The sequence below is a fragment of the Bombus terrestris genome, chromosome 7 (genome assembly GCF_910591885.1).
Source record: "Bombus terrestris chromosome 7, iyBomTerr1.2, whole genome shotgun sequence".
NCBI lineage: Eukaryota > Metazoa > Arthropoda > Insecta > Hymenoptera > Apidae > Bombus > Bombus terrestris.
This window is the reverse complement of record NC_063275.1, coordinates 8,121,198-8,137,325: the sequence shown is the minus strand read 5'-3', so window position 1 is coordinate 8,137,325 and position 16,128 is coordinate 8,121,198. Positions and strand designations below refer to the sequence as shown.

General features: G+C 30.5%; 1 protein-coding gene across 4 annotated transcripts in view; it reads right to left on the bottom strand.

Annotated features, from left to right (window-relative positions):
- The window catches only part of LOC100643217 (forkhead box protein O), a 299,428-nt gene that overhangs the window by 114,098 nt on the left and 169,202 nt on the right, over nt 1-16,128 (bottom strand). For all 4 annotated transcript variants that reach the window (XR_001099296.3, XR_001099297.3, XR_007224833.1 and 1 more), the window contains exons 2-6: nt 9,590-9,711; nt 9,314-9,508; nt 4,387-4,502; nt 2,188-2,417; nt 557-889 (exon numbers count right to left, since the gene is read on the bottom strand). Coding sequence is in view for 1 of the 4 variants with exons in the window: in XM_012316077.3 (XP_012171467.1) it covers nt 557-889; nt 2,188-2,417; nt 4,387-4,502; nt 9,314-9,508; nt 9,590-9,711 (996 nt within the window). In the remaining 3 variants the exon portion in view is untranslated. The remainder of the gene's footprint in view (nt 1-556; nt 890-2,187; nt 2,418-4,386; nt 4,503-9,313; nt 9,509-9,589; nt 9,712-16,128) is intronic.

Genomic DNA, 16,128 nt, shown 5'->3' with positions numbered 1-16,128 from the left:
ATCCAATTGAAATAAGGGTGCATCATTCACTCTAGCAACCTAATTTAGATACATTTAGCTCAGAAACAATGTTAATTATGAAGTCCACAACTTTATGATTTAATTGGATACCTATAATTCTTGTACGGTATAGTTTCAAATAATACCCACAGTAATTGTATAATATCATGGGCATATTCTTAAATAATATTGAAATCTATTGAACAGAGTTAAAGATACAGTAGTAAAAATAAAATATTTCTTCGCTTTCGTGGAAGAAGACAAACATTGACATAGCTCATGTTTTATATGAAATCATCAATTTATATGAACATACATCCTCTAATACTAGTAAGCAGACTACGGATGTTTATGCAAATTTATATTTTTATGAATTTAATTAAAGAGACGAAACTTAAGCAGGGATTTATAATACTTATTAAACATGATAAATGTCACATTTTTAATATTTTATGTGTTTTTACAGATTATATGCATTCTGTGTATCTCTGAAATTTCTTATATACGCATAAACATCCGCGATCTAATAATAAGCAGAATATACAATAAAACACACCTCTTCCACATTACAATCGAATCCACCGTGTAACGATTCGATATTAATGTTCAAATCGTCAAGGAGGGTCGAATTATTGAGAGCTCCCATCAATTGTCCCATCATTGTGCTCGGTGTTGAACCACATGGTGTGGGTGTTTGCGGTGGACTGGATCCCGTTGCTCCTGTTTGCGACTGTTGTTGTTGCTGTTGTTGTTGCTGTTGTTGTTGCTGCTGGCACTGTTGCGTCTGCATCATGTACTGAAGAGTTTGCTGCTGATTGCTTCCTAATGCCGTGGGACTTGGTTCACTCTGCTGATATGACGGCGACATTCCAGCCACTGGACTCAAGTTCTGATATTTTTCGAGGAAAAAGAATATAACCGTTGAAAATAGAATTATTTGACAATGAGAGAGTGTGAAGTTCTTTGTTTTTATATAATGACAAACTTTGTAAAATTAGTTTCAAATGAAAGATACCAAATGTATCTGAATAATACATTTGAAAATAATAGTATTGATGTATGTTTATAAAATCTAATTCCAATAGATTAGAATAATCTATTACATAAATTTTTTTGTATAGGTTTCAACGTCACACTAACTGCACTTATGAAGTTATTACTGATGACAGTGTGAGCGAAGAGAAATTTACTAGTTAGATCTTGCTTAATAAAAGTATGTCTTTCGGAGAGTAGAAAAAGCCTGAAACTTACATTTGAAAGCGTGTTTTGTTTGTTACATTATTGAATCATTTAATTACATCAATGTGTTAGATTATCTATTTCTGTATAGGAGTAAATATTTCAAAATTGATTTTAATTAAAGGTATGAAGGAATGAATAATTAGTGTAAAATCAGCATTGATACATGCTTATAAAATTGAATTGTAACAGATAAGATCAATTCTAATATTTTTTAATTGTAGATATTCAATTCCTATCATTTTGTTACAAAGCAAACAATACATTGTATTAAATAGTTAGGAGATTTAATGTATTCGATGTATTAATGTTCTCGTTCTTGTTGTAGAATTGGAAATCAAAATTAAAGTAATGAGATTACTTTTCAGAAATAGATTGGAAATCTTCCCAGATTGAAATAAACTTTACGAAAAAAATCTCCCGTCATCTAAGTGGAACAAAAATATATTAAATTTTCATTAAAAGAAATTTTTAATTTTTTCTGTAGTTTCATGTTCAAAGAGTTAAAGTATTCAAACGCTATATTAACATATTCTTAAATATTATTATACATGAAAATAGTAATAACTATTCATTATTATATAATAATAATGCGTATTTTGCATAAAAGATATAAAAATTTAGAAAATGATATACTAAAATTTCCCACTCTAAACATTGGGTAAATAAATCAAGTACATTCAAGAATATCAAATTGGTCATCAAACAAAGACTACGAAAAGTAGACAAAAATCCACGTTTGTTGCCTTTGTTAGATATGCCATTTGCGACGAACGATATGCATATCAAAACAATCAACGATAAAACCTTTAAATCAGCATTATCCAGTCTTTTCTCCTTTCACGGATTACGGGAGTCGGGTTAAAGGCTTTGCTACTACACTTTGTTCCTTCCCAGTGGCTGCATGTTACTTGCAGCTTGCCATTTCAGACTTCTTTGTTCACTCACCATTTGACAGGCACACGGTTGCAGACCGTGAAGCGGACATCTTTGTTGATTTCCTGATTGAGGAGTTGGCTGCAAAGCGAAGGAGGACGATCCTGTCGACAGGCTATTACTTCTCTGATATTGGGTCTCGTAATAGGAAGGTGGCGGTCCGGTCTGTTGCTGGTGACTGGGCGGTGATGTTTGGTACATTTGGTAGGATTCCAGTTTCATCGTTTCCGCGAGGCTACCGGCTATGGTCGTGTTCAATGAAAAGAATATGTGTTAATTGTATGTCTATTACTCGCTTTTATACGTGCGTTTCATGCTGTGCTATACCATCAGAGCTTTGGTTGCAAGCGGTATTGGAATATAATGTTATGTCAATCAAAATAGAAGTCTCGAGTTTTGGTAATTTCTGGCTATCTGAAAATGGCTTGAAAACGATGTAACTCCTATTTTCTCAACAGTTCATTCTTCGTCGTTTAATAGATTTATGATTGAGAACTTGTTAAGTTTCTATTGTAAATATTTATGGTTCTAATAAGATATTTCTTCTTTTTACTATTACCATCTATTATCTATACTTCTGTTCATAAATATTAAAACATTTAGGCTCTCTTGCACAATAATTTATCAACGAATAATATTAGTAATTTAGCAACGTATAAATTATACAATATCTACAAATAGTATTTATACATCACTGTATTTATTGTAATACTCACATGATAATTAATTAGATTCAAGTATAATAAATTTAACGGTGTTTTCATATGACAATACAAATATGATATTGTGGAAATGAAATATATATGTATATAGAAATTGATAAAAAATCGCTTCGTTAAAAAATAAGTGTATGCACAAATACTTTTCGTAATCATTGTAAGTTATATTATGTTTACGTCGAATAGGCGATGATGATAATTAGATGATTTGCAATTTGTAAAATTTAGTTGTAAACTTCTATTTGATATATCATTACTAACATTGTTGTTGTTACACAAAAAAGTTCGATTTGTGTTATGTAACATTTTCCTAATAATATTAGCTGAATTGTGCAAGGGGACACTGGCAGTCTCATGCAAGACGTGATAATTCTTTCCGATTATTAGGGAAATAATTAAACTGTTAGAATTTTATATTTGCACAAGATAACGGTTTGTATAAAAATACGTGAAAAATATTGTGCGAACCATTTGCAAGAATTTATATAATTGCTGAGATTTTTCTTGATATATCGAACATATGACTCTCTTGCAGCTTAAGGTTATAAATGCGATTTCGTTATTTTCTGATGATTTGTCAAATTCACCTTGTTTTCTTCTAATATTTATAAATGTTCTAGTATTTATGAAGGAAGGTATTCACATTTCCGTTTTATTTATATCTGCGAATATATTTGTGTAAATTTGTACTCACAATAATTTACATGATTTCAAAAGTTGACCGACATTGCTTCAATAATTCTAATTTAAGATATACACAATTATAATCAATATAAATTAAGGAAATGTTCGTCATTGTAATAAAGAATTGTATAACGATTTACTTAATATTTACAATGAAAGCGAAGTGAAGTATGAGATCTGTATCTATGGAATAATAATTAACCATATTGTATATGATATTTTTCACTATATACTAAATTTTTACATCACTTTCTATACGTCACTATATTCTCAAATTATTCAATTATTTAAAAATGTTACTGTACGGTGTTTTTTGATATCTCTGAAAATTTTGTTTCAAATCTAAAATCGTTTATTAATATAACTTTACAAAAATGTCTTTACGAGTCAATTGGCATTTTTAACAATTCTTACTAATTAAGTGTAATTTGTGCAGTTAACGATATATTACAGTATTCATATATCTATATAAAGCAAATATGTAATAAAAGTATAGACAACTGTCAAATATTGTGATAAAACCGATTACTCAATAACCTTGAACAACCAAAACTTGTAGCCTCTACTTTCACATAATCATAAAAGATACAGTATACTGGGATTATAATCAAAATACAAAATTGACTGAAATTACTGTCTAACTCGTAAGAAAGCGCTGAGCTATCTAAGCTTCGCGTACCAAACTTTCGACATCTCAATCATGCTAGGCGTGTATTAAAAGTGCAGTAGAAAAGAAAAAAAAATAATACTGCTACTGTAAACGCTGGCGAAAGAAAAAGAGAAACATATATGAAATTGTAGTGCGTACCTAATTGTTCTGGGCTATAAGAGGGTGTGTATGTTGGTGTCCATTCCGGTTTCCCAGGGATCGCCGGGATTGGACTTAATCGACCACAGGATGAGGCATTGCTTGAAGCTCGAGGACTCGAATAAAAAATAGTTCAAATGTATTTTAAATGTGCAGATATCAAAGTATAAACTAATACGCAAGATAGTGAAAGAGGCCACGAATATTAGATTATGTAATAAGTTTATTCCCTTTTCAATGTCATGTTTGGAGGAATATTACTCAATAAAAACATTATTTGTGACAATTGCAATGGACAACATAGGACAAATAATATTTATATATATTTCTATTATTATGTTTTAGTATCAGTATCTCTGTTATATTTCTTCGTATTATTATTCTTGCTATATTCCTTATAACATAATTAAATTATTTAATCCATTAAGAGTCAAACAATGAGAAAATATATAGATGTAACTGATAAACGTAAATATCTTACATGTTGCTTTTTTTAATCTACGAATTACGATACTTTATAGAAATTATAGAACTTATATAAACGCTACATGAATCAGAAACACGATCAAAGTTTGTGTAAATAATACGAAAAAGTTCTGAATATTTAGTAGAAGAATTATTTGTTACAACAAACAGATTTCTTTCAAGATATAGCAAAAATATTAGATTTTGCGATATGTGTGTATGTATCTAAAATTATTGGAAAATTTAGTGCATTATTAATTACTATGTTAATTATTTTAGTATTTGAAGTACTTTTATACAAGCAATCATCAAATACTTTAAAGGAGTGTTCTAGTCTAGAGGCATGAATTTCGGGCGGATTTTGAAGCTCTGTACAAACGAAGCAAAAAATATTTTTACTATCCATTTTTTTTATCATATGTTTATTGATATTTTAAAAATTAACCGAAAAATAACTCAAAATTCACAAAGTTATGAGATGACAAAGTAAGGGGTCCAAAAAAAGGGTATCCTGGCGTGCATAATTTCAACCCTTCTAGTCATCTGAGGCAAAAAATCCGTATGGATTCTTATTTAGTATAGATGCGGCTATAGCTTGAACCTTGAAAAAGTCAAAACAATATTTTGTCACAAAATGGTGGCCGTTGGAAGAAAAAGTTTCCTTTTTGGCATGTTTTTTTGACAATTCCGAATTATTTAAAAATAGTAAAATTAAAAATTTTGATCTGAGCGTGGTTCAGGCGATAGAGGAATGTATAAAGAACATTCGCACCAAATTTAAAATAAATCGATTCATTAGAACTCGAGATATCGTGTACGCCAACTCGAAAAAGTAGTTTCGGGAAAAACGCGTTTAAAGTTTTGAGACAAGTTTCCGGTAATTTTACTCATAGAATGGTACAGCATATTTACATATTTTTAATCGGCGATTCCTGCTCTATACAAGAAACCTTTCTCTACTTTAAACTGCTCATTCTCCGAAGTTCTTTCATGGAGATGAGTAGTTCTGGCTTCCTTTGATGCCTCTGAAGCTCGGAGTTCAGAGCGCTCGATGCGAACTTCGTCTCGCCCGACTGTGAACGCATGAGCTTCTGGACCAATCGTGACTCCCGTGGCATTTAAGATTTTTAATATGGATATAAAGCCTTCATTGAAAATACATGCTGCGAGGAAAGTGGAAATTTAAATTGTCTGCGTTCCTGCGTGGATGTGCTTCGGAGCAAAAGTCCATATTAACGAATTTAACGATTCGTTATTATTTTGGGTTTCAGAACCCAAACACCGTTCCAATTGAATTATTGAATTAAAAATACATGAAAAAGGGATAAAATACAATAAAGATTTTATGAGGGTATGCATATGTAGGTACCGTTAGTCTACCGTTTACTGTTCATTTGTTCCGGTTGGACAAAAATGGCTGTAACTCATAAAATAATTGAAATTTTGAAAAATCCTTTTAAGAGCATATTCTTGAATGTCTAAACTTTGAAAATATGAAAAAAAATTTTCGATTTTTTCAAATTTGTAGACTAGAATAACTCCTTAAAGAATGTAAAAGTACGCACGCACAAACACACATACACATATCGAAATTTTTTAATAAAAGGACAGACGCTGGGATTTAAAGTGATCGTATTGAAAACAAAGGATAATAAAATAAGAAGATACATACACATATCGTTGATCAAATAGATTTTATAACAAACTAACAAACCTTTACGTATTTTTGAAGAAACACGGACGGAAATACGAACTTATTACATAATCCAACGATACGATACATATTCTATGATGTACTTTGCAAAACTATTTATAAAGCAAGAGTGGTGCATTATGTGTAGTTTACGATTAGTACAAAAGCATAATATAAAATAGTGGTTCTGTACTTTTTACTAATAGCGCGCATTGCAGCTGATATTTTTAACTATGTGTTATACAAAAATAAATATAAGAATTATATTCAATATCGAGCAATTTGTAATGCAAACAATTTCTAAATAATACGCGATATTTTTTAAAAGTAAGCATAGTGAATGAAAAATAAAAAATATATTTACTTTGTATAATACATTACGATTACGTCTAATTTAAGTATAAATATTTTAACGATAAAAATATTTGAAGTAAACACGAGAGATAAAGTTGCATTAACCTTTCAATTGGATTAATGTTGATTAATATTTCAATAAAAGTAATATCATTAATAGTTAAATATCAATTTCAGAATATATAATAATTAGCAAATAATCAATTGATGTGTTCAATTTTGCATGGAATTTTATATCAAATTTAAACAGCAATTTTATATCAAAAGTTGTAAAATCAAAATGTGTAAAAGATTATTTTTGATGCTTCATTTGCAACATTAAGTTATTTTATTTTATATTCTTGTAAGTCTTATTCTTCTAGTCTTATTTTTCGTCAGTCTTTTATTTATAAAAGTTAATTTTATTTCATTGTAAAAACAGATAATTATATGCGTAAGTTGTACGGCAATGGATTTATTTATTAATATTTATTATCCAGAAAATTGCGCTCACTTAACGCTAAATATTTTAAATAAATACTAAGATAAAAATATAAAATATTTAACTTGAGTTAACAACAAGTAAATATAGTCAATGACATATTGCTTCAAAGTGGTGCCTTCAAAATTTCATGTAAAATGTATGTAAAATATTATTTCAGAGATGAATTATCTCAGAATACCATCTATTTCTACTTGTATCAAATGTATTTATGTCAAATTTTGGATTGAATTAAATTGAACGATATAAGTAAATGAAAAAAAGAATGAATGGCAAAGTGGTAACTTCAGAAACAATTTTTCTTTAAAGCAGCGATTTTATAATTTTATATTTTATAATAACTGAATATGATTGGCACGACTAATTAAATACGATTAACAATGAACAAGATAAATGAAGGAAGAAACGTTCTAAAATTGGGCTTTAAATAAAGCATATACTTAAGGGAGTAATAGAAAATTCGTTTAGTAAAACATCAGAACATCGCATTAAATTCGAATAAGAAATTTTATTTTAAACTTTATTAATTAAATTTCCAGACACTTATAAAAATAATTTTAAAATATAACGTTGATAAATCCTCATTTTAAGGAAGGACATTTGAAATAATTAATTTTATGAAATTCTTATAGTTTCTCTTTAATTATGAATCGCTGATTTGTTAATAGGGTAAAACGTAGATAAATTGTTAAGACAACAATCTGTTATTATAATCATGAAATATTTTTAGATATCGAATATGGATAAGTTTCATGAAATTCTTTTTTACAATTTCTTGCATAAAAATATTAAAATCAAAGCAGCATCTATATTAATAAATTATGAAATGAATCTTATTCTTCGAAAAATTCACGTTATAAAATTCAATTGAAAGGTTAACAACCAATTGGCTAAGATAAATATTTTCTATTCATTTTTCATTCATACCACATAATAAAAGGTATAATTACTTTTCCGTTATAATATTGAACTGCTTTTGTAAAACATAAAATAATTAGTGATAAATAATAATAATAAATAAGTATTAATTTTTTCATATCTCAAAAAATCTGTGAAAATAAAATTAAGTATTAAACTATCGTACATAAATACTTCACATCAATTCTATTATGATGATGCAAATAAATACATTCCTATCAAAGCAAAATAGAATTTTATTTGTCTTTTAATTATAGTAATGAGATGAGAATGCTTAACCGTCTGATAGGATTCTGAGATATCTCAATAATGAATTTATCTGACTTCAAAATCATAGTTATAGAATTCAATTTAAGGTTGTGGATTATCGAAATATATATCTGTCATCATACGTAAATTGTTAATGTTTATGCAAATTCATATTCTTATGAACATTTTTTATATTAAGTATTTCGTTATTTTTATTTTCCAGTTGTTTAGAAAAGTTGCAGATGTATAAACAAGTCAATATATTTGATTGAGTAATTAAAATTTCTACTGAATATAATTTGAATATATTTTGTCCATGTTTGCATAATTAGTGTAATGAGCTCGTTTATACATACTTTTATAAATATATAATATATATAATACATAACTTCTATAAGTGTATAAATATCCGCAGTCTATTCGTGTACGACTTAAAACCAAGTTATAATAGTTTATACTTGACTAATATTTATGATCTCTAGGTAGTACAAAATGCCACAATAAGATTTAAGGGTTAAGAGAAGAAAGATTTTTTTAAAAGAAAGAATATCAAAGATAAATGGTATTGTCTAAATTCATTAACAATAGAATCAATCGTTTCTCAGAGATCAAACAATAGTTCAATACAATAACTAACTAATTTATTGTAATTCTTAGCCAAATAGTTCAGACTAAAGCATAAAAGAAGAAAACGATCAAACACGGAGCTACTATAAAATTCCGAACGTAATGAAAATAATGCAAATCAAAATCAAATATAGACATACCGAAAATCAGGTGAAAGTTGAAATCCACTGCCAGGTTGAAGAGGACTATCCGGGAAGAGATCCAACCCCTCATTCACGCTGTTACTGGGGCTAGGCGTTGCGTCAGTTTGCAACCCCCCGTTTCTTAGCGCCTCGATCTTCTTCCTCACCCTGCCACGTCGTTTCTCAAATTTGCTAGTCTCCATGGTTATTGCCCTGTGACACATCAGCGAAGATCGTGGTCTGTGTGTGCACCATGACAACGACGAATCATTCACAAAATGAACAACGACTTACCTTCTACGCGACTTGCCTGGTTTCGCGTCGCGATTGATCATCCACCAGGAACTCTTCCCAGTACCCTCGTTCTGCACTCGCATAAATCTGCTGTGTAATGACAGATTATGTCTTATGGAGTTCTGTAAACAAACAGAAATGTGCAAGTTTTAGAGTAAATTCTAAATAGCAACAATTTAATATATAAATTAGGAAAATTCTCATTTAAAATACAAAATTGATTTAATTTGAAACTATTACTTGAAACAGAGTAATTTAAACGTCTTGTTTTCAAGAGGTAATTAAATAGTACTAATATAAATTACACGATACTTAAATAATTCGTTAAAAATATTATTTGGTTGATGATCATAAGCATTTTCTAAACGTATATATTACCTATAAGTAAATATAATCTTATTTAATGATTATATCTAGGAGGAAAGGAATTAATACCTAGATATACCAATTAATAACTAACAATAGTATACGAAATTAAGAATAAAAATATGGAAAATCTAACGGTCTTACAAAATATATTATTTATAACTTTTTCTGTATGAACATCGTGACACTGAATAGGAATCGTGTGTAACAAGAGCACTTTGGAATATTTTACATACGAAAAGCATAAATAAAACTATAATATAAAATTAAGATTATCTTCGTAACTTTATTTTTATAAAAAGAGAATTACTCACTTTTATCTATCTGTTCTTCATAATTTATATATGAATTACGGCAATATGTAAATCGTCTATAATATAGAATGTATCAAATAAATTTTATATGGATCATCTTTCTTCGATAGAATACTTAAGCGTAACGTCTCGAAAATTCTTACTCATGTTCGAACGTAATAAATCCAAGAGGTAAAATTAAAGGACTTATCATTCGTCGAAATCTTTCCGCGTCGCTTTTACAGCAACTTTATAATTTCAATTTCGCTGAAATTTACGATCACCTAGCAGTACCCACTGCCCCTCCCACGCAATATCTCAATACCAGTTCCCTTTACTGTCTTACTTTCTCGCACGCGTAACGCTATGACCGACGCGACCGAGCGAACTCCACGCGAAGCGTTCGCATTGTCAGATAGAGAGAAAGAGAGGGAGAGAGAGTAGTTTTATACCATGTACAAAATCGATTCCGAAGAGTGAGTCATGAGAGCCACGTTTTATTGTGCTCCGTAGACAGAGACGGTTTAAGCCGGGCTTGTTCATTAGGCAAATTGAATCGACGTAGTCACCCGAGCCCTTCTTCCTCCCAAAAATTTCGGAAAGCTTCTACCCTAATATGAAAGTAGCGTTGAGAAGCGATAACAATTTTCTTTCGTCTTCGTCCCATAGCAGTATCTCCTACGCGAGCGCGTATATGCACAAAGCAGCCCGGAGAAGAAAGCTTTTACGTAAGCAGCCGATGGCACGATACCGCGGCAAATAAAAATTACTTTTGCAAAATTGATGCTTCTTCGTTCTCCGGACGCGTACGAACTTTCCGAAATTACAAGAATCTGCCCCCAATGCCATCGTTCCGTGAGTAGTATCTGCTAGAAATGCAGATTTTATTCCGCACGATTCGTGATTCGCAAATCGAGCTTCTCGACTTTGTGATCGAATATTATATACAGATAAATTTAATCTGAATTTATACTAAATGTTTCATTGTTAAAAAAGTTTAAGATTTCTTTGTAATTCGCGATTTTTACTGTGTTATTGAAGCAAATGAAATTTGAAGAAAAAAATAATTGTATTTCAAAGATTTAAAGGATTTAAAGATTAATTATTGAATTAATTATTTAATGGATACATTTATTCTTACTAATTCATGTACATTGTATCTAAAAAGTTTAGATAGTATATTGCAATTTATAGCTTGGATATTTTGTATTTTATATGTAATATTTTAGTCTGATATAAACCATATGCACTAATTTGCATAATGATTTATTATTATCATTATCCTTTGTAAGTATTCTACTTCTTATTTAGTTTGTTAATATAAATTCTTAATAGTATACAACAAATATACTATCACATACAAAAAATGCTAATTCAACGAGAAATAAATATATAAAGAATATTAGAATTAGATAATAATTTAAGAATGTAGTAACTTCATTACGAAAGGAAAGTATATAAATATATACGCGTTTTAAGAAAAATTGTTAGCTATTTTGTATCACGAAAAAGTACCAATACTCTAAAAAAGAAATAGCTTTGATACCATTCTTTGTTATCCTTCTCTTTCATGAAATATTATCGTGCTCACTTATTTTATTCATTGATATTCACACTTTATTTTCATATAACTTCTCTTTGTACAAAAGCAGCAAACTATAAATTAAACAATATATAGATAGAAATTCCCTAAATATCTGTATTAAATTCTATCTACCATATGAAATGTTTGGTTACAAATTCGTTAGCCAGACTGGATCGCGAAATACATATATTGTTTACATGCATTATAATTCACGTAAAATTGGATATCGATCTATGTTCTTTCATTTCATATATATTTTGTTTGAAACAGTATTGAAAATTATTTAGGATTTTCTTTGCAACGATATAATCAATAAGCACGAAATTCGAAACATTTTCTATTATAAGTTTGGTCGTTGAAACCAAGCTTGTGATGAAAGCTACACATTGTAGATACCATACAATATGATTTTTAATGATTTTGATCATTGAAGAGGATGCAAGTAAACTTGCAGTGTTTTACAAAATCTAATGAAAAAATATTTTTCAAAAATAGTACTAGAAGCATTGTATGTCTATAAAAAAAATATATCAATTTTAAATAAAATGTATTTCTATTAATAAAAAGAAAACTCTACTGAAAGCAAACAAATTCTTCATTTTATGAAATCGGACATCTCATATAAAGGTCATAAGTGGATATCATAAACTTTTCTCCTTTTATCGAACAGTATTTTAAAACTCAATACATTGTCAACTCATTTCCATTGTCAATTCCATATCAGATCTATTTTTATTTGATTTTGGAATTAAATATTTGTTCCTGTCATCTTCCTAAACATTAAAAAAATATTTACCAACATAAATTATCCAGACTAATATTAAAATTAATTAATCATGCTAACGTAATAAATATGCTAATGTTACTAATTTCTTAGAAAACATTCTGAATCTATCACCAATATTCAAACTGCTAATAATATTTTCGAATTTATCGATTTATCGGGTTATTCTCTTGTTTAACCATTTCCTATTAAGATATTTTCTTGTAGTCGCTACTTCGTTGTAACATAAAAGTAAAAATATCAACAGGAATGGCCCTATTATATTTTCCCACGTGGCCTTCGTATATCGCAACATAATAAAATCATAAAATCTAAATGAAACACTTCCACTCCGAACACAACGATCGTGCATCACGAAACGATTTCACTCTATATAGATTACCCATCGCCAAAATTTTGTATTCTCAAGACTCTCAATTCATGGACCCTAAATAACTGAGCTAACTAACTCTTAGTTAGTCGCAATAAAACGGTATCGCGTATCGTACTCGCATCTTGATAGTCTGATTTGACGTTTAAATGGATTCACTGGTGAATAGACCTGCAAACAGCGTAGCTCATTACTTTTATTACACCATAGTGTTTCCTGTCTTTACTGCGGTCACTGCTCTTCAGTCTTGACCGATCGTTCCGTCGGCACAATCGAATACGTACAAAGATTGAAGAACAGCGGATCGGAGAAGCTAAACTCTAAAGTATTTATCGACAGGGTGGTTGCACTTCGCGAGTACCAATGTCGATGCTTTTACGATCGATTCACATCGTTGATTCCTTTTACCTTTTCACTGGGTGACGGACTCGTCGTAGGGTTCTACGATGGCGATCCAGCTATTCGAGTCATCCAGTCGCGGGTTATACAGCGAGAGTTTACAGCCCTATCATTTCCCTGCCTTTATCGGCGGTACACTTGGAAGATGAAGACATTTTTGGCGCCGCTATTCCGATTTTCAAATCGATCCCGACCATTCGAGTCCTGATGGGGACGCGACAAGAAGAGACGAATGAACCGACAAGAATTTGTTCTTCGGCCTTCCAACAAACCATCTCGCCCCTTTATTGCGGAACATATTATTCGCGTCGATGCTATTTCCTTTCTTTAATTTTTAGTTAAAACTGAATGAATTATACGTAAGAATGTAAGATTTTTAATATGTGATATTAGCGATGACGATGAAAATTGACGAAATTATATATATTATGACAAAGTTGTGTAACGTCGTATCATTCAGAAAGGAGAAAACTTTTAAAGTTTGTTCTCTTTTTGTGACACATTAATTTCGAATTATTAACGTAAGCAATTGAATATCGATAAAACTGAAAATAAAGTAATTATAAGTTTTCAATCTGTAGTATGTACACTGGGTATCTACTTCTTGTTTTCGTTCATGTTCACATATGTAGGCAATTATTATTAAAATGTCAATGTTATGAATATTACGAATACATGAATTAATATTAATATTAGACTTTTTCTTATAACATCAGAATTCTGATTAAATCATTCTACATATACAATTATATAGTTTAACGTAATTGAATGTAACGTAGAATTTTCAGAATTGTCGAACATATTTTCAATATAATCGAATAATATACCTTTCTTTTGACATTTCAGACGTAACGTACATTACAATATAGATTTTTCATTTTTACAGTCTTTGTATCAAATAATATTTAACAAGTGTACACATCAAAAGATATCGTAACAAAAAAAGAGAATCGAAAATGGGAGGAGAATTGAACAAACGCAACGGGCGCAGCAACAAAAGAAGGAAATAAAAAGACAACGGTTGTCGGGGAAAACTTTTTCTTTGATTAGTACAATGAACGAGAAGTGTAGTTAAAATCAGTCGCGATATGACGGTTGCCAGACTTTGTTCCTGTTATTGAAATATAGAAACGCTTGCGCTCACACACATACACGCGCATGGAATAACGTGTACCAACTCGTAAAAAGAACGAAATCGCCAGACTACGTAGTATCGAGGCAAAACGAAACTTAGATTTTATTGGTAAAATCGATGGCCAGACTTTCAACGTTAATGGTATCCATTCTGTTGAAGACATAACGACAAAAAACTGTGGACTTCTGAAATAAAGCGATCTATACTTTTGCCACGATATATCTGAATGTTTCTTTTCATTAGACGAGATAATTCAAGATGATCGATTCCAGGAATGGTTAATTGTTTAAAGATTGAAGATTGAACGAAATGTTGGGAGAGTTCAGTCATGAAGATCTATGAGATACCAAGATATAAAAACTCAAGATAGGTGTAAAAATCGTGAGTCATTTGAAAAACAAAAGCCTGATACACTACGATCGAACGATTTATAAAGCAGTTAATTAACACTATAAAGATGTAAACGTGCTTATTCCTTGGAGATATTGTGTTACATCATTTAAGAAACATGTTAGAAAAAATGATACGAGTTAATAACACGTCAACGAAATCAAACAAGTCAGGAATCAATAGCTGGGACTTATAAGTTTGATATTTATTAATAGGGTCTAAAATAAGTAGAGTTAAATCGCATTATTGACAACAATAGTAATTTCAACTTTTCTTCCGTTTTAATCCTTTCCCATCTGAAATTTTTGGCTTGTGATAAAATTATGTTTCTATTAATTATAAAAATATATTTTTTCGGATAGTTTTGTATGGAAAACATAAATGCATCAGTTGAAATCAATTTTACTCATTGTGTATGATATACAACATCGAGCACGCAAAAATTCCCTTCGATTCCTTCAATTCAAATATTTTTGCCTCCTTATTATTGTAGTTCTAGTAATGCCAATTTTTTATAATAATCCATCAGAAGTCATTAATGCGTTAAGTAATGCAATATCTTCCTGTATTAAGTTTTTCTAACTTTATTTGAAATATAGTTATAATCAAGTTCAGCTACTAGTATTCTATTAGTATTATTTGATATAACAAGTTCATACAAATTTCAAGATCGAAACATTGCCAAAAAAACGACCATCTCGAAAAAGGAAAAGCAAGAGGCAGGGTGCTCGGTTGGTGAAAGCCTGATTTTCTAGCATCGGCACCGGTTTAGGCGAATGGCGTAATTTTATGGTGGACAACCTGCTTGCATATCTGGATACTTTTCGCAGCGACGGAACGATCCGGAACGAAAGGGACAAGAGGCCATTCAAGGACGTGCTTTATCGAAGAATTGCTCGTCGATTCTGATGGTCACAAACTCCCGGTACTTTCGTCAAAAACCGCATAAAGTCCGCGGAAACGGCCTCCGTTGCCAAGGCGAAAGGAACGAAGCGATGAAGAGGACCAATCGCACCACGGACAACCGAACCTGGTTATCTCGTTCCCGAATGGACTGTATAACGCGCAATTTATAGAGCATATACTTACTTGTCCTGGTCGTGGAATGTCCACTATCTTCCGCACGGTGATGCGATAAGCCAATTCGAAAGTCTCTCTCGTTTCTTCGCAACAAAAGTGCGAACCACTGCTCGTTTAAGTATTCGCGCCTGTAATCG